At 34.6% G+C, this 26,724-nt stretch overlaps 2 protein-coding genes across 2 annotated transcripts in view; both read left to right on the plus strand.

Moving 5' to 3' along the window:
• The first annotated feature begins 25 nt into the window (after positions 1-25).
• chchd1 (coiled-coil-helix-coiled-coil-helix domain containing 1) lies at positions 26-7,676 on the plus strand. The gene is given in 3 exon segments (NM_001082814.1): positions 26-311; positions 2,406-2,518; positions 6,403-7,676. Coding segments are annotated over 3 exon segments (342 nt in total). The 5' UTR covers positions 26-181; the 3' UTR covers positions 6,502-7,676.
• Positions 7,677-10,688: 3,012 nt separating this feature from the next.
• si:ch211-51a6.2 overlaps positions 10,689-26,724 on the plus strand; it is a 38,732-nt gene continuing 22,696 nt past the window's right edge. The window contains exons 1-3 of the mRNA XM_087279190.1: positions 10,689-11,037; positions 14,720-14,762; positions 20,776-21,018. Coding sequence (XP_087135316.1) covers positions 10,972-11,037; positions 14,720-14,762; positions 20,776-21,018 — 352 coding nt within the window. The 5' untranslated portion in view covers positions 10,689-10,971. The remainder of the gene's footprint in view (positions 11,038-14,719; positions 14,763-20,775; positions 21,019-26,724) is intronic.

The following is a 26,724-nucleotide window of genomic DNA, read 5'->3' on the forward strand; positions in this document are numbered from 1 at the left end:
CCATAACAACGGTACAGAACGCTTTATGGCACAAAATGGCGACGTACACATGAGGACGTGAAGTATTTAGCAATGACATTTTAGTGTGTCGTTTGGAGTGTTCTTTTATAAGGCTGCGATTCTCTCAGTTATTTAATTATTGTAAAGTTACCGTCTCTCGAGGAGGCATCATAGCAAGACAATGAGCGGATCTGCGATTCAGGAGAAGGTTTCTAGGCTGTTGAGCAGACAGAATGGAAGACCTGCACTTAAAGCTACAAAACCCCTGGTGCTCAAAAATGAGGTCCCTATGCGTAAAATGACGAAAGGAGGTCAGAACTTCTTTATTTAACATGTATTGATATATATATATTCACAAATCGTTTGGTGTTATTAAGTCTCTTGATGGTTTAATGATGTGCAGTAAGCAGATTGCTGTGCTAACTTTTTGTTGTTTTACAACATTTACAGTATTTACCTCAGGTTTTTTAATTACCTCTGTATGTATTCATTTATCCTTTGTCGAAGTGTTGAATATCTAAGGTAATTTGGGAAAATATTTGCAAACATCTTTTTCAGCTAATAATTCCTGGCGATATAATTCCTTGTAATCATGTACTGTATAATTAGGCTTATGGAAGAATACTACGTTGGAAACAGTCAAGGGGGAAAACGCATTTTCTTCAGGAAAGCTATATCATTGATTGCAGTTCTTTGTATAGCCAGAACGTCAGCTAATATGTGTATACAGTATGTTTTGCTTTTGTTGCAGTGTAGTACATTCAGTACATATAATATACCTTTTCATGCCATCCTTCCCTCCCAATGGGATGTTTAAATGCTTAGTTTCATAATCAGAGATCTATAGTGGGAATTCTGAGTGGGAAAGGTGATGTTTCCCATTGCATTAGGTGAAGTCTGGGAAATGACATGTAAGCATTCAGTCCAGTAAATGATCATATTCAAATTTTCTTACATTTACCAATTAGAGCAGAGGTGCTCAAACCTTTTCGTATAATGGTCCAAAAACCAAATATCATTATGAGCCGTGGGCCGAAGTTAATTAAAAACTATATTACATGACCTTGACCTTGAGTCATTTCCTAATTTATTTCATAATATTAAAAAATTATTAGAAAACCTTACTTTAATTCATGTTAACTAATGTAGTATAACCTTTAAAATGATAACTTATTGCAATAAAAACATAACAGTCAACAGTAGAGTTCAATGCTGAATACACTAGTCAAGCATCTGCCTTTGCCTTGATTTACTCACCAATGTCTCTGCATTGTCCTCCATCCACTATGTGACAGTGCGTACATTTAAACTAAATCTGACTGATTTACAATATTTAATTGAAAGATTTAATTTCAGTTAGCTTTTAACAATAAAACAAACAAACAAAAGGTTACAATAACTTTCAAATGATAATCTCAAAACCGTCTTCATCATTCTTCCTCTCATTTTAGATGGGATGGCAACCAAATCAAAGGTTACCATGGGCCAATTTTGGCCTGCGGGCCCTAGTTTGAGTATCTCTGAATTAGAGGTTTGACTGCAAAAAGTCAAATTTACCACAACCTGACTGAGGGCAGCTTTAGACAAGTTAAAGCGCCTTACAATATGATATGGCTTGCTTTTACAATGACATGGTCAACTGGCATCCATCTTTTGTTATTATAACCACAAAAATAAAGGGATGAGTGCATTTAAAATACACAACAAACAGTTGGTCACACAGGAGCCTCCTCAGTTTTTGCATTCCTTTGAAATATTTAATCTTCATATGTCAACAACAGTATCATGACATTATTATGAAACAGAATTTATTCATTCATTTTCTTTTCAGCTTAGTCCCTTTATTATTCCGGGGTCACCACAGTGGAATGAACCTCCAACTTATCCAGCATATGTTTTATGCAGTGGATGCCCTTTAAGCTGCAACACATTTCTGGGAAACATCCACACATACACTACGGACAATTTTAGTCTACCCAATTCACCTGTACCACATGTCATGAGACAGTGGGGGAAACCAGAGCACCCGGGGGAAACCCACGCAAACGCAGGGAGAACATGCAAACTTCACACAGAAATGCCAACTGACCCGGCTGAGGCTCGAACCAGCAACCTTCTTGCCAACCTACTGCGCCATGAAACTGTTTATTTCAAAGTAAAAGTTAATATTATTTTCATCTCAACACTGATGAGGTTTTATTTGTAAAGGTGTGATGTTTGTTTGTTTTTTATCATTTTTTAATGAGGGGTGGGGGTCTTGAATTCCAAGTATTGGAGTAATTCAATATATCAATGACTACTTTTTTTATTAAATTATTGTAAGTTTGATGTTACTTCTTATTTAGCAATATTGAAATGTTTTATTTTGTTAAACCCTTCATGGTGATACACTATCTTTGTTACAGAGGCCACGTGCGTTACAGAGATGTCATTGCTTATGGCTTGCTGGAAACAGAACGACTTTAACAATGCATTCTGCCCTCAAGAAGTCACCGCTTTCTACACATGTGTCGAAAAGGTACTGCAGACAGCAACTCACTGTCCTCAGGATATCCTCTTTTAAACAACCTGCTGACAAGCAGTTCAATGGCCATAATTAACATGATTTTGATGAATGCATAGGAATGAGCAATTAGCATGAACAGCCAGCTAATTTTTCTCTGCCATTTCCTGGTTATGGCGAACAGACTTCCCAGTTTGCAGTGCTGTTTCCTGCTTGACATTTATTTTTGTTCATCTGTTGTTTCCGTGTTTACAGCATCCACACGCATCTAGCGGGATCATGTTTCTATTGCTATCTCCCTCTACAGAATAAGAGTGTTCGTTTAGTTCAAATGCTTATTTTACCTTGTATTGTGCTCTGATTGAGATTACCTGTAACCACAGAGACACATTCCCACTTTCACTTGACATTTCTTTTTGACATTTAAAAGTTTATGGGATGTATGTATGCAACTTTTCCTGATCTTTCAATCTAGTATTGCAAAAAATGCCTGCCATTTGCATATGAATGTGAAGTACAAAAAGGAAAATGCTACAGACACCTTGAGAAGATCCCACTTTTTAAAATTTTCTGCTATCAAACTAAATTTAGAATTTCACATGGCAATGTTTAAATCCTCTATTAAGAATTAGCTTAAAGGTGCAGTAGGTGATCTGCCAAAATGCTTTGTGTTAGCATAATATCTTTGAAACACAGTTCCTCCCCTGCCGTCCGAAGCCATGCCTCCTGAAATCAGGAACGTGCACCATAAAGATGACATTAGAGAACCCACTAGATCATGTCAATTGGCAGTTAGAAAACTTTATATAGCACTTTATAATACTACAATTTCGAATGAAAAACTGTATTGTATCCAGCACGTTTTTAGTTCTGTAGCAAGCAAAACTTGTTATAACGTCCATATAAATATATGAACCGTGTCACAGGTTGTCAATGTTCAAAATTTTTTTTTTTTTTTTTTAATGATTTATTTAACATTTTTCCATTTTACAAACATATCAAACAACCCTTACATAAATAATAATAGAAAAAAATGTATAAATATAAATACAAATAACATATTGATAAAAAAGTGAATAAATAAATTAAAATAAAAAAGAAGATAATAATAAAATAAAATAAACAATTAATGCGAGGCAGATGTCTACATTTATACAGTAATCTCAAATGTTACATTTCGAGTGATGAAAGATTTCAAACTGATGTACTATTGTGATCAAAAGTTGAGGTGATCAGTCTAGATCCAGCTGAAGAGTTTTAACATATAAAGAAAGGGCATCCCAAATTTTGGCAAATGTTCTGTTAGGTCTTTGAAGGGAATATCTAATCTTCTCTAGTTTTACAAAATACAAAACATCTTTCAGCCACCGTACATGCGAGGGTGGCTGAGGGTTCTTCCAGTATAATAAAATGACACGCCTAGCAAGCAAAGTAAGAAAGGCCACGAAGTTTAAAAGGTAAGTGGGTAATGCATAATTATCCGGCATCACGCCAAACAGGCCAATAATGGGTGATGGTGTTATATCTATAGAAGTAATGGCTGAAAGAGACTGAAATACTGAGCCCCAAAATGAGGAAAGAGCTGGGCATGTCCAAAACATATGGGTTAAAGTACCTAAACCCAAATGACACCTATCACATTCTGGATCAATAGTTGGGTCGATCCGTGCGAGCCTACATTTCGACGTCAATGTTCAAAATTTAACCAATGTGAATATAAAACCAACTTCACCTCAGTAAAACAGACTAGGCGGAGAGCGCTATTTACTTTTGTTTTGTTAAACTAAATAAAATCTACAGATTACAGATGCTTTAAAAGGACCCTTATGAAACTGAAATAGTCACATCAATCTTTCGCCGGGAGATTTCAGTGGCTGAACATCACTTCTGTGTATATAACCTATTGGAAAAACAACAGAATCTACATGGCTTTGCATGACTAAAATACTTTTAAAACATAACCTGTCTAAAACTAATACTTCATGGATCACCGTGAAAGGGTGGGCAGATGTACAAATCTACATTTGTTTGGGCTACTTACCAGAATTATGGGAATTGTTGGCCTGACAAATTTTAATTGGATGAACAATTTTTAGTCTTGTGTTTTACCCTGAATAAAATAATACATTTAGATCATTTACTTCATTACTATTGTAATGTGAAGAGACTTTCAACCAGCACAAAAAAAGGTTTCTGAAGACAATCAACCACTGCACCTTTAACCACCAAATTCAGATTCAAAGGTGTATACTTGACCCCAGTCAACTTCTTCTTATTAAAAATGCTTCCTTTTATCTTATTAAAACAAGGTTTTGTAAGACATTTCATCATTATCTTCCTGAAGGTATGTAAAAATATATGACCTCAATTGAAATAATTGAGAAATGGATTTTTTTTTTTTTTAAACAAAAAAGGCAATCAATAAATCTAAAAATTTCCAATCATAAATGAAGACCTGGTACTAGAGCACAAATGTACAATAAAAAATTCATACTCGCTGACTTACAAACACAGACTGGCATGGCTTTTGTAAACTGTAGCTCTTTAAAGTTCATCACTAACCAACAGATAGCAGAATTCTACACCTAACACATAGATCAATATCCAAAAACAACTTAAATAAATTTACATTTTGAAACATACTTTTTGAACTGATTTTTTCCCATAAAAATGTAATATTTCATACTCAGTGGCTCAGTGGTTATTTCACAGCAAGAAGGTCACTGGTTTGAGTCCCCGCTGGGCCAGTTGGCATTTCTGTGTGGAGTTAGCATGTTGTCCCTGTGTTGGTGTGGGTTTCCTCCGGCTGCTCCGGTTTCCTCCACAGTCCAAAGACATGCGCTGCAGATACTCGGTCATCCGCGGCTTAAAACATGTGCTGGAATAGTTGGCGGTTCCTTCAGCTGTTGTGATCTCTGAAATAGAGACCAAACCGAAGTAAATGTAATATTTCACATACAGCGGAAAGGTGTAGTTGAGGATTTTTGTGGTAAAGTGGGTAAAAATTTTGTATCTTCCCAAACACACCATCAATGTAAAGCGGAGAAGTAAACAAAAGACATATAATTTGTGTAGGTTAAATGTATATATATTTTTTACTATTACAGTTTAAGTTGTTGGGGTCATATAGACCCCAAATACACAATTGAGTGCGAGCGACAAACAACCATATATGTCCAAAAAATAAACAATAAAAGAACCATGTGACATTATTTGTATGTGTGAACTTTGTATTTAGAAATAGCTTCACGCGGAAAAAACATTTATGTCCACTATGAAGAACAGAGATGCCGATATTAAAAGGCAAATCCTCAGTAATAAATAGAGAGCCGACATTATCAAATGGAAGGTCATGGTAAGGAAGGCTTTGAGGGATGCTGGGAAACCATATTTGAATCGAAAAGGAGAATAAAATCCTAACCCTACTGATGTTTAATACTGAAACTGAAAAATGTTATCTTCTTAAAAGCTTTGTTGTCTATCTTCAAGTAAAATAAAAATATATAACATAATGTTCCCAATCCAAATAAAAGAAATCGAATTACTCAAAATTTGAAAATATGCGCTTATATGGTTCTTCATCTCAAACTCTAATTACAGTTTGAGGGTTAACAACAGAAAAGAGGTGGTTTAGTTGTAGCTGTTTAAACACATTTGACCACATGAGTATTTTCGATACAACAGCAATTAAAAATGTATTTTTAACTACCTCTAAAAGTGTATAAGTTTAAAATATTTGCATCTGTATTCAGTGTTGCCTACGTGTTATCAAATCCAATTCAATTGTAAAGTGCAGCTTTGTACCAGATGGAAAAAAAAACATTTATTGGGTATAAATTGCTGCTAAAGAGCAGTGATTATTTTAATTTAACATTGTTTCTTAATTTCATTTTCTACAGGCGAAGATGAGGAACCAAGGAAGGAAGGCAGGTCGACTTTTGCCTGAGGAAGTCAACACTTTATTGAAACGATTTCCCAACCAGGGAAGTCTGATCTAAAAGTGCAGTTTCATAGATTAATCAAAGAAAGGACATTTTTATTATTTGAGCTCTGTTAATGGGGACTTTAGTCTGAGTGCACTGGGCCAGCCAATTGATGAGAAAGGGGTGTGGAAAGCTTTACTGAAAAACAGCAATGAAACTGTCACTGGGACTCAAACTCTGCCAAAAACACATCAGCAGGTGCACGCAAAGCAAATAAGCTGCATTCATAAGGGTTTGAAAGCTCTTCTGGAGATTGATACAATTTCCTGACTGCACTCCTGTAAGTCATTCCATTAAAATGGTACAAAGTATGAAAACTGTTTCTTTTGTTTACATAAATTGAGGGTCTACCAAGAATATACACTCACCGGCCACTTTATTAGGTATACCTTACTAGTACTAGGTTGGACCACTTTTTTCTTCAGAACTGCTTTAATACTTCATGGCATAAATTCAACAAGGTACTGGAAATATTTCTCAGACATTTTGGTCCATATTGAAATGACAGCATCACACAGTTGCTGCAGATTTGTTGGCTGCACATCTATGATGCAAATTTTTGAGTTACTGTTGCCTTTCTATTAGCTCGAACCAGTCTGGCCTTTCTCCTCTGGCATCAACAAGGCATTTGCGCCCACAGAACTGCCCCTTACTGGATATTTTCTCTTTTTCTGACCATTCTCTGCAAACCCCTAGAGATGTTTGTGCATGAAAATCCTAGTAAATTTGCAGTTTCGGAAATACTCAGACCAGCCCGTCTGGCACCAACAACAATGTCACTTTCAAAGTTACTTAAATCACCTTTCTTCCCCATTTTGATGCTCTGTTTGAACTGCAGCAAATTGTCTTGACCATGTCTACATGCCTAAATGCATTGAGTTGCTGCCATGTGATTGGCTGCTTAGAAATTTGCATCAACGTGCAGTTGGACAGGTGTACCTAATAAAGTGGCCAGTGAGTGTAAATCTCTCTTCATTTACTCGGTCTCATATCATGTTGTGTGTTCAACAGTTGAAACAATGTCAGTGACAAGTGCATGATAACAGATTTTGTTTTTTAGTAATGCCCTCTATAATCAGAATCTGTTATTAATGTTTAAATTGCTTCCTCAGATAATTTCAGTGTTTTTAATTAGAGCATTAGTGGCATGTTTAATTTCTGACATTAATTAAAATGAGGATGTGTGGGACTGAAGTACAGTGTGTTCAATGGATTATTCTGTTCATTAAACTTCAAGCAAACAAAATCTCCATAAAATGGTTTTGAAAATTCTGTGAGATCTAGGACCTTTCTACATTGTGTGCCATTGTAAAGACTGTAAGTCTATCCCGCACAGCCTCGTTTTCATTCACGTAAAATTCACCTTGGCCTCTAATCTAACATCTATTGAATTGGTTTTTGGTTTTATTTTTCTACATCTCCTCTGCATAACTGAGCTGTGACCTGTGAAACCTGGTGGTTTATTTATTTAACAATTTTCCTTCCTGTTTCATGTTGCGTCCACAATATAATTAGTCTCAGCCATTCTCAATTATCAGAAAATTGAGATCAAGGCAGAAGTACTCAGTGCTGGATCGAGTTACATACCATTACAAAGTAAATCAGTGTTGTCTGAGAGAGCCTTGCCTAAAGATCAAAATGACGTATTTATAAGCATATCTAAAAATAAACAATACACGTTCTTTTCCGATGATAGTTTTCATGTTTTGACTGACGTGATTTGAAACACTGTATGACCATGGTTTAGTTCCCTTAATGCAGTTTAACCATGGCCATCCTGTGATAACACTGCCCACCATTTCCTTGGGCTGATTATCTACAGTTTAATGTGTTTAAGCCCCAAAGGAAATGCCGTGTTATTTAGTCACAACATTTTTCAGCTTTTGGACAGTTGTCAACAGAACAAACTTCTGAAATCAGTCTAGTAACAATGAACAGCCCGAAATACTTTGATCTAAGCTGAACTAAAATAGCTAATGGCTCACATAATCAACCAAATAAATGTCTCAGAGATTTCATTTCAATTACTTCAAGGTGGCTAAAGGGAAGACCTTTTAACTTAATGTGTCTTATTCACTATATAAAGTAAGCCATTCCAGTTTCCAATCCCTATAACGTGAGTATAAACCAGATTAACACCCCAGAACAGAGTGTGGATGAATGCCAAGCAATGCAGCCACACCTCTGAGCATCTGATAAGAGAAAGCAAACTTTTATCATTTCTTTTTGTTTGTTTTCTTATAGCTCCCTGATATGTGATTCATTTTTTTTGCCAAATAAACATGGCTGTTTGCATCAAATCAATGGTTCAACAATTCCCCTCTTTGCAAGATTGAATGTTATGGATGTTTCTCTTTATGTATCTAGAAGTAAACTGATCGCCCAGTAAACTGAATGAGTTACAGCATAGATGACTTATGTTAATCGTTTGAATAATGTGTTTATTTGTGGTGGGGTTTAAAGAAGACTTTGATCTTTTATTCAGTTATGAGTAAGGGATTGAGGTAATTGTTGACTTCTATTGAATGCCGAACAATGTGGAATGAGGTGCATTCAAGTGTCTGTGTACACAGGTGAACAATATAGAACAAGGCGAGCTTTAGGCTCTGGGATTTAAAATGAAATTGGTGAAAGCTAAGATTGTTCAAAATAATAATTTATTTGTCCAAGTGGTTAATAATATCCAGCTTATCAACATGTGCCCTTTGTCCCATGTTTGGGAGCTTTCAGGAGTTATGGATAAGAGCAGGAATTCTTTGACTGCCTGTTTCATATTTGCAATGTGACTGCAAAAGGTCTGTGTTTTGTTTTTAAGCTTTAGGCTCATTTTTGGTTGGTTGAACAAGGGTGAGGGTCTGTTGAGTTATTCAGATATTCATTCAATTTTATGGAGATAAAAACTGGATTTTTTTTTTCAATTTGATTAACCTGTTTTCAATTTGTTTATAAAAACAGAACACACACTTGTGGAAATTATGAAACTATGTTATGTATTGGTGAATTGGGAGCTGATTCGCATTTATTCATTTTGATCTGCTCCACTGATTCTTAGAAGTGGACCTTTGATACTTCTTTTAATCTCATTACATCTGATTGGCCTTTTAAATATTTTAAATGAAAATGCCCATTAAATCCATTAAAATGCATTGCTGCTAAAGGAAAACTAATTAAAACACTATTTTTTTGTCAGAAAACTAAATAAATGATTACAGTGTGACAGATTTAGAAAAAAAAGATGTATCATTTAGGTGTTATTCGTGGATTTGGAAATCAGGGACATGCTTTGGGCATAGACTGAATAATTTGAGAAGTCCGAGAGAATATGTGTCTGTTGTTCCCAACTTAAAGTCAACATTTATTTATTTATTTTATTATTATTATTATTATTTATTTATTTTTTTTTTTTGCTTCTCTTGGGTATAAGAAAACATGCCAGTTACGAAATCTATGGCCCATGTTATGTAGTGAATTATGCTAATAACAAGGTTCATACGGTCATGGAAAACCTGGAAAAGTCATGATATTTTGACATGGCATTTTCCAAGCCAGGACAAGTTTTGGAAAAACAGAAAACCCCACAAAGTTTTGTCATGGTAATTAGTTGAACAAATATCTGTATACTTGAATATAGGTTAGTTGTCCTTACTTCTTTTCTGTCTTTGGCCAAAAACAGGCTCTCACATTATTAGTGCTGTAAGCATTATCTAAATCAATTCTAAATGAAAATGTATTTAAAATAAACTAAATAGATTGTTGCGTTTTTTATGATATGCCGTAATAAATTTGAACGTGCTTTGTTTTCCTTACCAAGTCTATGTAGACTTTACATGAAACATTAGGTCATGAAAATTTACTTTAAAGTTGTGGAAAAGTCATGGAATTTTTGTAATAGGTTTATGAACCCTGTAATAATGTTAAACTATTTATTCGCTAAATAGCTGTCAATCATATTATCTTTATTATTTTTCCCATCTTTTACTTTGTCCACCCAATAATAATGTAGTTTTTGTATTTTCATAACCTATAATGCAAAAATGTTTATACCATTATGACTATGATGGTCAACATTGACATGTATTGGCCATCTTAATAAATACTTAACCAACACATACGAAATATAATTAAAAGTCACAAACTGTTAAAACGGCTTGCCGTAAGGCACAGCCTCTCTACTCTAATCTTTATGCCCTGTAATGATCTGTAGTGTGTGCTGGTCGAGGCTGCCGGAGCGGCGTCTCTTCTCTCTCAGTAGCGTCACCTCACAGTGCACGCAGACCTCAACATGAGAGGGGTGTCAATCCAGTCGCTGGACTTTTAGAACTTTTACACAACATTGCTTGCTTTTTTTCTGAAAATGTTTTTGTTTTTTTGGTTGTAACAAACATTTCTAAACATTCTGAGGCGCGAAGGCGTCCCACTTTTAGTCCGTATGACCGCGGACAGCGATGATGGGACAGTTGTGCTGGACGGACAGTCAATGACAGGATGGATATCAGAGGGATTCTCTCTATCGCTGCTGTCTTTGGTTTCTCTGTCGGAGTTTACGGCGAGGTATGTAAACGCAGTTTGCTTTGCTGACATTTGTTTCAGTCAGACCACAAACAGTCAAACTGGCTGTGATTTATACTGAAGCATATGATGGAAAAACTCCTGACGTAACTGGGTATTGAAGGAGTTCACAGGTCGAGTTTGTAAACGGCACACAATAAATATATCATTTTAAATGTTTACTTGACTATAATATGATATGCATTCCTAATGTTAATTTTAGTAGATAGACTGCAAGTCGACACGCGAATAAATTCTGGTGCGTGTTAACGCTTTGGCGCCGCGGTCACTTAATGCTACTGTGTGTTACATTAACGTCTTGAATCACGTGAAAGTGTGTGGTATAATTACGGCTTTATCTTTTGCTGCACTTATTGTTCATTTTAGTGGTTGAGTTGTACTTTGCCCTCATTATAGCCCTTTAAAGGATATAAATAATCACGAGAAACAGTAATGAGGGCCCTGCATATGCAAATAAGTCCCTTATGAATCTGTTTCCATATGTTGAAAGCAATTAATGTCATTTTTACGTAGTGTAATTAATTGCTGTTTTATTATATAAATATTTAAGGTAATATATCATTGCCAGATAATAAACAATACAGATTTAATCCTTATAAAATAAAAAATAAAACTGTTAAACCAACACAGGGTTGCTTTATCTGATTTAAAATAATCTTCAGTCTGATATCTGACCTTGCCAGACAAACTGAGAAGAGGCTAAAATTTTTATTTTAAACTGATCAGCAGATATATTACTAAAATAACAAAACAGGACACAATATATCTTAACTTCTTCATGATTTCAGAAAATATATTAACTTAAGCTTTACATATCCAGAGCAGACTATTGCTTCCACTCTGGGATAGCATTTCTTTGTGAGTGTGTTGGCTTGGGCAGAAGTCCATGTGAAATCATGACATAATTTACTTTGTAAGTTTTCTGTCTTTGAGGTGAACACTTAACTTACATCACATTTAAAATGGTCTGCTTTAAATAATAATAAAAAATTTAAGTAACTAAAAAAGTCTCTTAAGACATCAGGTTGATGTTGATTTATAGGCAGAATATTGGTATCAAACACTCCTTCTGAACATTTTCTTTCTCTGTGAGTGAGAGGTGGTGAGCAGGAGATATAGGCTATAATCAAACTCTGACCCGCTATTTAGTATTCCATTTCAGTTGGAAATGTGTCGAATTAAGTCGACAAGAACTTCCAGTTCATGCAGACTTTAATCACTTCCCTGTTGTTGTTCTTTTACCCCAATTTGTGTATATACATGCCATTCGGGAGGTTTTAAACCCAAAAGTGCACTAAAAATACCTAAAAAAAATAAACTTACTTGACAGAGCACTGTTGGACATTTTATTCATACACTCAAATGTTGCAGGCTTAATTAGGCGAAAGTAATGAAGGTGGGACTTTCAGACTGTGATGTTAAAAAACAAAACACCAAAGTATTCAAAAATGTATTTTAAAGAATAGTTATTTATATAGTCCAGTTATTCTGAAAAACAATAAACAAAAATGACATTATATAATAAATAAATGTAAATACTTTAAAATAAAAGCATTTAACATAATTGCATTACCCTTTCCCTTTATTTGGATCTTGATAAATATGGTAGATAAAATATGAACTTGGATTACCCTTTCCATAACAACAAATTCCACTGCATGCTTTCCACTGTCACTTCTTTTCACAGTTGTGTGGACAAATTCATCATTATAAACATTCCTCCATACACATTTTAACAGGTATGAAATAAATGCCGCCTGCATAACAGGAAAATCTGTAAAATGAAAATATAAATATACAAGTGTTTTTTGACAAATTACCAACCTTTCCCTTAGTTTCAGATGAAGGGGATTCCCCTGACTCACCCACACAAACACACTGCACATAAGTTAGCCACACCCACTTATTTACATGTTGTGGTATAATGTATATATGGGATAAAAAAACATCTATTAAGATTGTCCAATTATCCGGTATACTGCTTTATCTTCCAGCCATGATAGATAGATAGATAGATAGATAGATAGATAGATAGATAGATAGATAGATAGATAGATAGATAGATAGATAGATAGATAGATAGATAGATAGATAGATAGATAGATAGATAGATAGATAGATAGATAGATAGATAGATAGATAGATAGATAGATAGATAGATGTCTTACTGAAGTCTGAAGGTTTGAGGAAATTGCATCTCATTTGTATTTACAACTTGTTTGCACGGCAAGCATGCTGTCCTGTCTTTCACTGTAGTCAGGATAAGAGAAAAGTTCATTGCCTTCATCACACTCACACAGTAGCAGTCTAATGGCTTGATGGTAATGAAAGTGTGCTTTGATCTAAGCTGAAGCACTGCTAAAGCAAAGCTGCTCCACACTGTTAACTTGTGTCTTTATGTGACATTTTCCCGTCGTAAACGAAACGGATACCTTTGATAACCTTCCTCCAGGGAGAAAACCTCTGACTAAGGATGGCAGCTGCATACTAAGATCAAAAACATCAAAACATATACCACCGATCTGTTCAAATCACGTGAACCTAAAATAGGTCTCTGTTAACATACTAATTTATGTCTATGTTATTGCTCACTAGATTTATTTTTCATGTTCTTACAAAAAAGAAAATGGTACCCTAATGGTGTCAAATTGTCATGCCATAGTACTTTTAGTATGTACAGTGGGTAAAATAAGTATTGCACACATCACTATTTTTGTCAAAAAAAAAAACAAAGAAATCAATATATGCCAAGAAAACACAACTAATTAGTTTACAAATGAAGTTATGTGTAATAAAATGAAATGGCACAGTGTAAAGTATTGAACACTTGAAGAAAGAGAGGTGTAAAAAAAGGCAGTGAAAGTCCAGACAGCAGCAGAAATCACTCAGATATTCAGCAACCATCTGCCCTTCATCAGTGTAAATCTCAAACTCAGTTCCTGGAGTGCCGAAGCTCTGCACAGTTTTGCTCCAACCCTAATCAAACTCAGCTGATCCAACTAATCAAGGTGTTCAAGACTACTAGAGAGGTGTGAGTTTGAGGTGGTTGGAGCTAAACTGTTCAGACCTGTGGCTCTCCAGGAACTGAGTTTTAAACCATTGGTGTTAATGAATATCAGCTGCTTCAGTGCAACATCTACATTATCAGGATGATGAAGATGAAACCAGGGTGGACATTTCAGCAAGACAATGATCTAAAACACAGTCAAGCAAACTCACAAATGCTTTGAGAGAAAGAAAATCAAGCTGTAGAATGGTCCAGCCAATCACCTGACTTGAATCGAATAAAAAAAAATACAAATTAAAAATCAGATTTGATAGACCAGACCCACAGAACCAAGATTTTTACACTCTGTTGAAGTCTGTGAAAAAAAAAATCACACCTGATCAATGTATGTGACTTCATTCTCCATACGTGAGACGTCTCTAAGCTGTCATTCCCAGGAAAATCATGACTTGTTCAATACTTTAAATTCAATTCAATTCCCCCACTGTATTGTATATATTACAATATGCCAATATCAAAACAACACCAAATGATAATACATTTATTTACCATAGCACTTCAAACAGTGGTTCAGTGTATGTCTAAAAAACTTATTTTTATCTTCTTCTTTTGTTATTAGTTAAAGACAAACTTTTTGTTTCTACTTTGTCTTCATAGGCAGGACAGCGTGCTGTGCACCTGAATACACTACAGAGCTCAGGTAGGTCACAAGTCTCTGTGTTTTAGGTTTTTTTTATTATGCGTTTGTTGAGTATTGCCTGAAAAATCCTATGGTCCTAACTGGCTGCCTACAAACAGTATCTGAGCAATTCCATGCAAATGTCAACCTTGCCATGAAAAAAAGTCAAGTTTTCACCAAAAAGCGAAATCCTTTCTAAGTGTTTTTGTGTAGACTTGTATTTTACAGTATGCTACAGCAAAACCAGTGCGGTTTCATTCACAGAATTTCTGCAAAGTATGTCTGAAACATCTATAACCATGTTTATTTTCCTTATTTAAAACAGAAAATATGTTTTAGATTGATGATTTTTCTGATCTCATAACTCTGTGGTTAATAGTTTTGGAAAATATAAACATGTTTATACATCTGCAGATGTTTCAATATATTGTTAACATATACTTTCTCTCTGTGAATTTATGTTTAAGGTTTTAACTGTACATTTCACATTCATAACGCTGGAATTGCTCATCTACACCAAATCTCAGATATGCATTAGGCAGTTGGTTTCTGATGCATCCTGTTTTGCCGAGTTCACACTACATGGGTGGTAGACCAATGATAACAGTCTAATTACACAGGTGTCAAACTCAGCTCTGCACAGTAGAGCTCTCTGTGTCTTTATCTGATATTTTTATGGGACATCTTTATGTGGTTGGAAGTAAACTGTGCAGGGCTACGCCACCTTCCTGAACACAGTTTGACAGTTTGGAGTTTGACACCCCTGGTCTTTTGACCAATCTGAACCAGAGTAGACTTTCAGAAAGTAGGGGTTTACAGAGACAGATCCCTTGAACCAACCATTTCAGATATTGTAAGAAAAAATGTTGCATTGACTATTATGAAACAATCTAAAGAAGTTTTTTAATATTGGTTGGGTAAAAAAATTATTTTAAAAGACTTTTGAGATGCAATCTTTAAATTAGGTATTACTTTAAGTAAAGATGTAAACAATTGGAGATTGGGGATTCATCTATTAGGTGTGAACATTTCCTTGATTAATTTAATTATGCCATTTAAGTTGTAATCATTATTGGTTGCTGCTGAAATGTCGCTGATTTTGTTCAGTTAAAGGAGCATCTCTTTCAATGGCAATAACCACATCCCAACTTGGCACTATATCTAATACAAAATTAACCAATGCAAAACCACTCGTCTGTCAAGAAATTTACTTATCAATGGTGCCCTCTGGCAGAGTAAAAAAAAAAAATCAACCACAACAATCTCTTCTTAGACAAAATTTCTGTGGAGAGAAACCTAATATTCAATATGCTTGTAATATGAGTGAAGCACAAACACTTACTGATGACAGTGAATGGATGTGAAACAACTGCTGCACTGATGGGTTTCGAGGAGTAGCTAATTCGAGATTGAATGCCCCACTGGTTTTACACACTGCACGTGTCATATTCATATTCTGTGAACTTTATTGCATTGCTTGCCTTCCAAGCCTGGACAGGTTTGTACACTGTCATCCTTAGGGCAGGATGCTGAAATATACTCAGTCTTCCCATAGAACCGTCAACCTACTCCTGGTTCATGCTGAGGCAGTGTGAGATTCCTCTATGATTGCCTCATCTGCAGATTTATTTTACACAGGCCAGTCGTTAAACCACTTATATTTAGTCTCTTGTGATACCACCAGGAGTCTTGTTGGTCGTCTTTTATCATGGTCTATAACTGTGACACCATGAGAAATATGACTGGAACTCTACCCTGATGCTATTTCAGCAAATTGCTTTACTGTATGTACAGACAGACATACAGCGTGAAACATGAGCTCTCACGAGACAAGGCATGAATGTGTGCAAGAAGCGATTACTATTGCAAAGAGTTTAATGTATAAATACATGGTCTACACATGTCAAGTTATGATACTTAAAAAGATTCTAGAGGTCATTTATAAATATAATTATATGTATACGTGTATATTATACACAGCTTATACACACAACAGTTCTGTCTGGTTCTGGAATCTGATTGGCTGATAAACTTTTCCAACCATGTGATATTCTGGTGATAACAGCATTCCTGCAACCTGACTAAACTCACTATGGTATTTTTATGAGTTGAAATGAGTTAAGTCAGAATTGCCGTTATTTAGACTTTACTGTTCATTAATAATAATAGCAAATATTTTCAAATATATCAGGAGTAAGTCATCACTTACACCTCATATCAACACTTACATAACCATCAACATCAGCCTTACTGCAGACACTTATTCTGGAATCTGATGTATGTTATTATAGTACACTGTAAAATCCAAAATAGTTTAGGTAATTCAAACCGTTTGAGGAAACTGATTGCAACAAACCATTTAAGTTCAAAAACTAACCATAATGAGTACTGTGAACTTAATCCATTTGAGTTAACGAAGCAATTTGAGCACAGTAACACCCAATAAATAAAGAGGACTCAAATCAACTGAGTACTTGCCATATGGCAACAATATCCTATCAAATAAAAATTAGGGAATTTTTTTAAGGTACTTTATAAATTCCCCAATTTTTATTTACAGCACTTCAAGTTAAGCCATTTTAAGAAAAGAAAAACAGTCAAATATGTTTTTTTAATAGATCTATCATAATGCATGCAGTAATTTGTTAGCATTTACTATTTCAAGTAAAGTAAAGCAAAGCATCATCTAGAAGATTATTCACATGAAAGTATATTTCAATGTATATTTGGATCCACAGAGCAACATAGACATCACAAAAAATAACATTATCCTGAATGTGTGTAGAAACACTGTGAATGTAATGTGTCTGTTCATGCATTCAATATTAATAATCAGTGAATCACACATACATGCCTAGTAATAAAGGAGCACAGATTCATGATTAGTTTGTTCATCCAAAGTAAAAAAAAATCTACAATTATCAAGAGACTTTTCCTTTGATAAATGTCAGGCATCCTCTGTTGCTCCCTCGGGCTAATTAAAATCAAGACAGGCATAATAGATGAAGGTTAAAAACAACTCAGATTGGAAATTCAATACTGTTCCCTGATGATAAACGTGCAGTTTATTAAGATCCAGAATGATAGTTCTGTTTCAGTGCTTTGTTTACAGTTACGTTTGGAATAATGTAGACAGAATAGCAGGACGTAATAGAGTTTCAGTGATGCTTTGGCTCCAGCATGCTTATCTTGGCCATCAGTGTTAAAGTGCATGGCCTCAGCTCAATAAGCCAATGCTAAATCAATCTACACAAGCAGAGACAGGGTTAGGCTATGTGTCCTCTGGGTATAGATTTAAATATGCGTACAGGTGTAAATACCTTTCTGGCGTCACGTTTGCATGCATTTTGTCTCATGATGCTTGGGGTATGAAATCCCTGAGGGTTTAGCAACTGTTTCTAAAGAGAGACAAGGACACACTGGTCTCTCTCTGAGAGCAAGCACATGATGATTATCCAACATATTACCATTTTGATATGTATTTGTGGTTTCCCTTTGGTGAAACTGTTATACTTGCCTATACTAATCTTTGATTTAAACTGAAGTTACTATGCTATCAGTAAACCTTTAATTTCTTTAAAGTGTGTCTTCTAGTATTTCATTTAATTTCCTTTTATAAAAGCCTCTAAAGCACCTATTGAGAAAAAAACTAGTTCTGTTTAAATGTGCTTCTTTTGTCTAGGTGGATGGATTTAACATCTGTCTCTTGTCTGAGAATATTTAAGACTTTAGCTGAGACGGTGGGCACAAAGCCCAGCACTTTTTCCATCTCTACTCTAATGAAGTAATGAAATGACTAGCAGCATATGTGGAACCGCATAAGAATACAGCTTATTTGTTATAAATCACTGTATAAATGATTGTTATACGCTTGCAAATAATACAGCAGCCTACAGCAAAGCATGAAATTGGATTGTCATTGCTACTGTGATTCTGACTGCCCGCTACTTAGACTTGCTAGATCACATGATTTGATCACCATGCCCCAAAGTCACAATGTTTTAATGTCCTTGACTAAAATCATTTGGAAAATCAGTCTTCCCAATTGACAGATGCAAGAAAGTAAAAAATATTTGCAATCAGAATTGTTTTGTTAATGCAATTTGTTTAGAAATTTGCAGTGTGGCCTTGTACTTAATGCACACACTTATCACATACAGTTGATACAGATATCTTTATGGAGACCTTAAATAGACATAACAATTTTAATACTGTATAAACTGTTTATTCCCTACCCCAAACCCAGCTCACAGGAAACAATCTGAATTTTGACATTTTCAAAATACTTCATTCTGTGTGATTTATGAATCATTTTGCTCATGGGGACCAAAAAAAAAGTCCCCACAAGGTCAAAATTTACTGGTATTAAAATACTTGTGGTGACATCTTAGTAATACAAGGATTTACATCACAATATGAACAAGGACAGACCATAGGGATGTTATTAAATTATGCTAAACCCCAAAAGTGTAAGTTTTCATTTTTTAGAATAAAAGTAAATAAAAATATTTAGCGTGCATCAAAATAAACATATATTAGATTTTATACAAATATAAAGCAGATTAAATGCAATTAAAATGTTTACTTTAATGTTTCAAATAATTTTTGTTAAAATAAAATGTAAAAATGGTTGAAATAATCCATTGTAACCTGTCTGTAAATTGTCATATTTGTGTCATACTAAAACATCACATGTAATTGTATTACTGCGTATATTTTAAATGATTAAAACTTTTTGCTGACAACTGATCAAAATGCAAAATATAAATATTTAAAAATACAGTTGAAGTCAGAATTATTAGCCCCCTGTTTATTTTTTTCCCCAATTTATGTTTAACGGAGAGAAGATTTTTCTAAACAAAATAGTTTTAATAACTAATTTCTAATCACTGATTTTTTTTTTATTATCGCCATGATGACAGTAAACAATATTTTACTAGATATTTTTTTCATGACTTTTATACAGCTTAACGTGACATTTAAAAACTTAACTAGGTTAATTAGGTTAACTAGGCCGGTTAGGGTAATTAGGCAAGTTATTGTATAATGATGGTTTGGTCTTTAGACTATCGAAAAAAAATACAGCTTAAAGGGGCTAATAATTTTAACCTTAAAATGTTTTTTTCTAAATTATATCTGATTTTATTACAGCCGAAATAAAAGAAAAAGTCAGACATACTGTGAAAATTCCCTTGCTCTGTTAAACATTATTTGGGAAATATTTGAAAAAGAAAAAAATTCAAAGGGGGATTAATAATTCTTTTAATAGTTTTAAAAGCTTTAATAGTCTTAAAAAACTTCTTTTAAAAGTCTTTTAATATATAATCAAATCATTGTGCTAAATGTTCCTGACAGGATGTAAACTGAAAAAAAATTACAATTTTTTAGGTAAGTGGTTGCAAACAATTTAAATGGGCCATATTTAAACAAACTAACACATTTTTAATGTTCAACTTAATTGGTTTGTTTAAATTCAGCACATAAAAATTGTTTGCTACAACTTACTTTAAAAAGTTGTAAATCCATTTAATTTTCAGTGATCGATCCATTTTTTTCATTGTTATTTATTACGATTTTTACATTTATAATAATAATTAATTCTATAAATAAAAAAAAGCATTTGTTCATTATTTTATTTGTAGTTTTTGGTTATTAATTAATAATAAAAAAGTTATACTATCACACTCACAGATTGTGCATCACTGCATGTCAGGTTTGGATGTGTGACTCATCACAGCGGGTCTACACTGCAGTAAAGACATCATTAGTATCTCACACTGGACTACATCCAGAAGAGGCACTCTAGGGGCTTCACTGATACAGAAACCACTACAAAAACTATATATAATAATAATAAGACCACCTTCAGCCTGCATCCCTGCCGCTTTAAAAAAAAAAAGGTCTAGGTCATGCTTCTTTTTCATCCCAAAATCCTTTATATGGCACTGCATTGACTTGTCCTTTTATGCTTTGTGGAGGTGTTTTTTTCAAAGAAATTGAATGCTGAATTGAACTAAAGATGTGTTTCCCATAGGGCCTCTGTCCTGCTCTGAGGGCTTCACTGAGCTGGGTTATTACAACGGATCTGTGTCTCAGACCGACACTGGCTTTTCCTGTCTGAAATGGACTGAATTTCCAGACTACATGCTTCAGTACCCGAAGCGTGGGCTGGGGGACCACAACCACTGCAGAAACCCTGACCGTGAATCCAACCCCTGGTGCTTCTTCAGACAGAAGTCTGGAGCCGTCGGGTGGGCTTACTGTGACTGCCACCAGGGTGAGCTCTACTCAATGCCTTCTCTCATGCAGTCATATTTATGGTGGTTATGGTTTTGCAGTATGAGTTTTATATTTACAGATCAAGCAAAAATGAAACTTTACTCACCATTAAATGGTTCCAACCCTTTAGGAATTTATTTTTCTGTTGAACACACACACAAAAATTATTTGGACATTAATAAAGGCCATTGAAAACCAGTGTGACCACAACATCTACTTTGGAAGGCAGTGGCTACCAGTTCTAAGCATTCTTCGAAATATCTTCTTTTGTGTTGAACAGTAGAAAGTAGCTAAAACGGGTTTGAAACTATGACAGAATTTCCATATTTATGAAAAATATTCTTGTTGTGTCTAAATGATACAAAGCAACCAAAATGCATACCTGTATACCATTTTCAGAAGTAACGCTTGAAAAAGATGAACAGATACAAAAAAATATGTACAAATGTTGTTTCTTCAAAATATTGTGCTAGCCAGTTATCTTTATTTAGTCTAGCAGGACTAGACCATGGTCCGTTTTAGACATCAGAGATATACTGTTATACTAAGTTATAATTAGTCCAATTATGCCGTGAATACATTCTAGACATGTTGAATGTACTCACAAACTGGTACATTTGACAAGGTTGTTGGCAAATTCCTAAAAATCAAAAATTGTTTACAATTGTGAAAATTTTTGTAACTAATGAATTAAATAAAGGCATATTATGTAAGACTTTGCTCATTAAAATATCCAAACCCTCTTGAACAGTGTTATTTTATTATGCTTAAGAACGTAGAGAGTTTCAGAAGAAGAAGTTAGATGAAAAATAAGTTTTTATGGGAAACATAGGAACACCAAAGACGCTTTAATATGTTGTGTGTTTTATTAGATAGCACAGAGCATTACTATAGCAGAACGCTTAAATATATTTAGTTTGGCAAAACAGCGCTACATCTTTTTCACATGATTGGATAAGCTGGAAGCTGTGCACTGTGGCATAATAAAAGCTCCGCTGCTTGAAGACAAAATTGTTAGCCTTCTTATGAAACATTAAGGGCTCTATTTTGATCCATGCAGAAAGTTCAAAGCGCAGGGCGCAAACGCATTAAGAGCGTGTCAGAATCCACTTTTGCTAATATAAGGACGGAAAAATCCGCTTTGCACTGTGGCGCATGGTCTATAAGGGTTGAGCTTATTTTCTTAATAAGTTATAGGTGTGTTTTGAGAATAAACCAATTAGAGTCTCATTTCCCATTCCTTTTAAGAGTCAGTTGCGTCGCGCCACATGCTGTGCCCCATATGGTTTAAAACCTGACAGGTGGGCAAATCTAAGCTTGTTTTTAATAAAACAAATATACATATGGATATAATAAATAATACTGCTAATAATAATAACATTATACAAAAGTAAATTGTTATGAATAAACTAAAAAATCCCCCCGAGATGAAGAAGGCATGAAAGTATGGTTTTTATATTTATGTAGGCTAGAAAAAAAAAATGTTATATAATATTTTAATCCTTTATATTTATATCATATATATATATATATATATATATATATATATATATATATATATATATATATATATATATATATATATATATATATATATATATATATATATATATATATATATGCAACCAAACTGCGGGGGAAACCAGAGCCCCTGGAGGAAACCGACGCGAACGCCAACACAGAAACGCCAACTGACCCAGCCGAAGCTCAAATCAGCGTCCTTCTTGCTGTGAGGCGACAGCACTACCTACTGCGCCACTGTGTGACCCAAATTACCTAATTATGTTAAACTGAAACAACACAATTCTTGAGATTTCGTTGAGACAACTTATTTGTTTTGTGTTCAACCCACTTAAATTTCTAAAAACGTAACTCCTTAGTTCAAATTGATGGTGTGGATCCCAGAATTGTTACAGTGTTTCATAATATTTACCATAAAACTGCTTTTATTGCAGCCAAACCAAAATGAAAATAGGATATATATATATATATATATATATATATATATATATATATATATATATATATATATACATATATATATATATATATATATATATATATATATATATATATATATATATATATATATATATATATATATATATTCTATTTATATCCAATATATATCCTTAATATTTAAATTATTTTTTATATGTAAAGATATTTGCGTATTGCTCTACATCTTGTGTGTATTAAGCAATGTGTAAGTGAGGCGCACAACTAACGCGCTCTGCGCTGGACAATAGACAAGCTTTGTTCTGGTCTATTGAAAAATCTATTATAGTTTCTCAAAATAGCAACGCCAATGCAATGCACCTCAATACGCCTTCCTTTTTAGATCAGAACACCATATGAGTGCAAACGCATTTGCTATTTAAACAGCCTGGCGCAAAACGTCAAAACGACTCTTGCGCCAAGCTGAAACTAGCCAACTAGCCTAATTATTTTTCAAATATTTCCCAAGTGATATTTAACAAAGCAAGAATATTTTCACAGTATTTCTTTTAAAATATTTCTTCTATTTCATTTCGGTTTGGCTGCAATAAAAGCAGTTTTATGGTAAATATTATGAAACACTGTAACAATTCTGGGTTCCACACCATCAATTTGAACTAAGGAGTTAAGTTTTTAGAAATTTAAGTAGGTTGAACACAAAACAAATAAGTTGTCCCAACGAAATCTCAAGAATTGTGTTGTTTCAGTTTAACATAATTAGGTAATTTGGGTCACACAGTGGCGCAGTAGGTAGTGCTGTCGCCTCACAGCAAGAAGGATGCTGATTTGAGCCTCAGCTGGGTCAGTTGGCGTTTCTGTGTTGGCGTTCGCGTTGGTTTCCTCCAGGGGCTCTGGTTTAACCCACAGTCCAAAGACATGCGGCACGGGTGAATTGGGTAAGTTAAATTGTCATGACTTAAATGACTTAAAGTGGATGAGTGTGTATAGATGTTTCCCAGAGATGGGTTGCAGCTGGAAGGGCATCTGCTGCGTAAAACATGTGCTGGATAAGTTGGTGGTTCATTCTGCTGTGGCGCCCCAGATTAATAAAGGGACTAAGCCGAAAAGAAAATGTATGAATGAATAATTAGGTAATTTAAACAAGCAACAAAAGTATAGCATAGAGTGAACCCTGATAATATAATATTCAATTGGCTTCAGAACAAACCACTTTTGTCTGATGACTAAAAAAAAACGGACCTGCCTATAACCTAAATGACCAAGCCTTTTAATTGCACTTAAAGCTGAATATTATTATCTTGCAAAAAAACTAGTAAACTGTTATGTCATCATAGCAAAGAAAAAAATAAGAAAGTAGATATTAGTAATGGGTTTATAAAGCTATTGTGTTTAAACATGTTCAACAATCTTTTTTCCATTTAAAACTGCTCTTGATTTTTTTTTTTTTTTTTGTTAAAGAATTCAAATTGCACAGGAGGGCTTATAATTTTAACTGTACATAATCAATGCCAGAAAGCTACTATATATAACTACAAATGAAGTTTAACTTGAGAAGACACTCATTTCATAATAAATTAGTTGCCATTGCAATTAAAATAGCACCGACATGCACATAAAACATAAGGAAAATTATGTAAATACATTTGTGGCTAGAGCTCTTGGTTGCATATCTCCTAAGTCTAGCCTCGTTTGACCTAGAGAAAGTCCTAGCTGGACCGTGACGTTTGTGTTTATACAGCGAAGGCGTCCTGGTGAGTTTTAGTGTCATAGCCATCCTATTAGTGTAGCTGTTGTTGTACAGAAGCTGAGTGATGTTTATTACTGCAGTAACAGCACACAGTCAGCTAACAGACCTCAAGGATTCTCTCTGTCCTCTGTTCATCTTCCTCCGCATTGATTGTCAATCAGTCTCGCATCATTCACATGCATTTGATACTGTCATTGAGAAAGTGTGTGTGAGTGTGTTTGCCCTCTGGATCTCTTTGTGCCTGTCTGTCGTCACCCGTCTTTGTCGGAACTGGTGTTGAAATCTGATTGCTGTATCTCAGTGGGCTGAGATTATCTCTGTCTGGTGCTCTACGCCTTTTCCTTTCTATTGAATACCATTAAAGACAGTCGGGAACAGACTTTAACAAATAGAGTATTTAGATGTTTGTGAGCATGACGTGTGGCAGCAGGATGTCCATTTGTGACTGTCTCTAATGAGCTTTTTGGAGTTTGTAAATGTAAAATAGGAGGGAGGGGTAAGTTTGGTTTTGCCTTTGGTCACGAGGAAGAGGTAAATATTTTTCAAGATGTCTACTACTGAATGCAACGCACACATTGCTTAGAGAATTAAATGCTACACTGTAAGTACAATGTCACAATTTTAGCGTTTATTTACTGCAAAAACACCCAGTAAAATACCACAAACATTCTTTACAGTTCACTACCGCAATATGCACTGGATTATGGGTACTGTAACTCTTAAAGTAACTTTCTGCATATTAGGAATTCTGCATAATAGTAATCAAGACAAAAATGAGACAGTTAATGAAAAGAATGATCAATTAACAATCACAAAATGTATTTAAAATCGATTGATGAATGAAAAATACCTTTCTAAACCATTTAAAATGGATAAAATAACAATGAATAATAAAAATACATGATCTCGTCACTTGTTTGAAATTTATTAAATTAGTATATAAAAATAAAAAATACAAAAAATAAAGGCTTTACTGCTTGTGTAAAATGTAAATAATTTACTGTAATGGTATCATACTGTAAAATTTAAATCTGTTAAAGGCAATTTTACCATAAAAAGAAGTTGCGGCTTGTTTACTGTAAAAGGAAATTGCGGTAGGGTCCTGCTACTGTAAAACACATTTACAGGTAAGTTACTGTAAATTGGCAGTGTCAGTAATTTGCTGCCAACATTGGCGCCAGTAAGTTATTGCAAAAATACTATAAAATGTCTAACATTGTGGAGCACAAGTGTCAAATCCAGTTTCTAGAGGGCCGCAGATATATCTAGTCTAGTTCCAACCCTAATCAAACTAAATGAGTCATTTAGTTTTGTTTAAAACCTACAGGTAAGTGAGTTGCAGGCAGCAGAGCCCTTTAGGAACTGGATTTGACACCTGGGATGTAAAGTAATGCAGAGATCAGACTGCATGATTTTCAAAGTAGTGGTGTCACAGCTGTTTTCACACTGCATGACTGTCTGGACTAGCGTTTTGTCGCTACTTTGTTTACTTCAAGATGAATCAGTGACAGGGGTTTTCACATTACATGACTTTACAACCGGAAGAATTGTCGACAACTTCATCCAAACTACGTCTCACAGCCAAAAACATGAAGTATATCTTTTGTTATTAATTATATAACGAAAAAGAAGGCTTTAATATGGTAGAAAATGTGCACATTTGGTCACCTGGGTTTTAAGGGATTTGCTCCTCAACTTTCTCTTTTAACTTTCTGTATGAAACGTCAAACAGAAACAGGTGCTCCTGTCGAACCTCCACTAGTTTTTCCTCCATTTCTTGGGTCCAAAAATAAACCAAAAATTAGTGATTTTAACTTCTCCCTCAACCTCCCGCTGGCCTGCAGGTACACACACACACACACACACACACACACAAGTGAATGCTGCTTTCTCATTGGCTGTAGGCGATCGCTAATGTTATTTTCACATTTCACACGGCATGATTCGAATCATCGACAGCTTCAGATATTCAGCATGCTAAATATCTCACAGGCATCG

Source organism: Danio rerio, chromosome 13 (genome assembly GCF_052040795.2).
Source record: "Danio rerio strain M-AB ecotype USA chromosome 13, GRCz13ab, whole genome shotgun sequence".
Classification (NCBI taxonomy): Eukaryota; Metazoa; Chordata; class Actinopteri; order Cypriniformes; family Danionidae; genus Danio; species Danio rerio.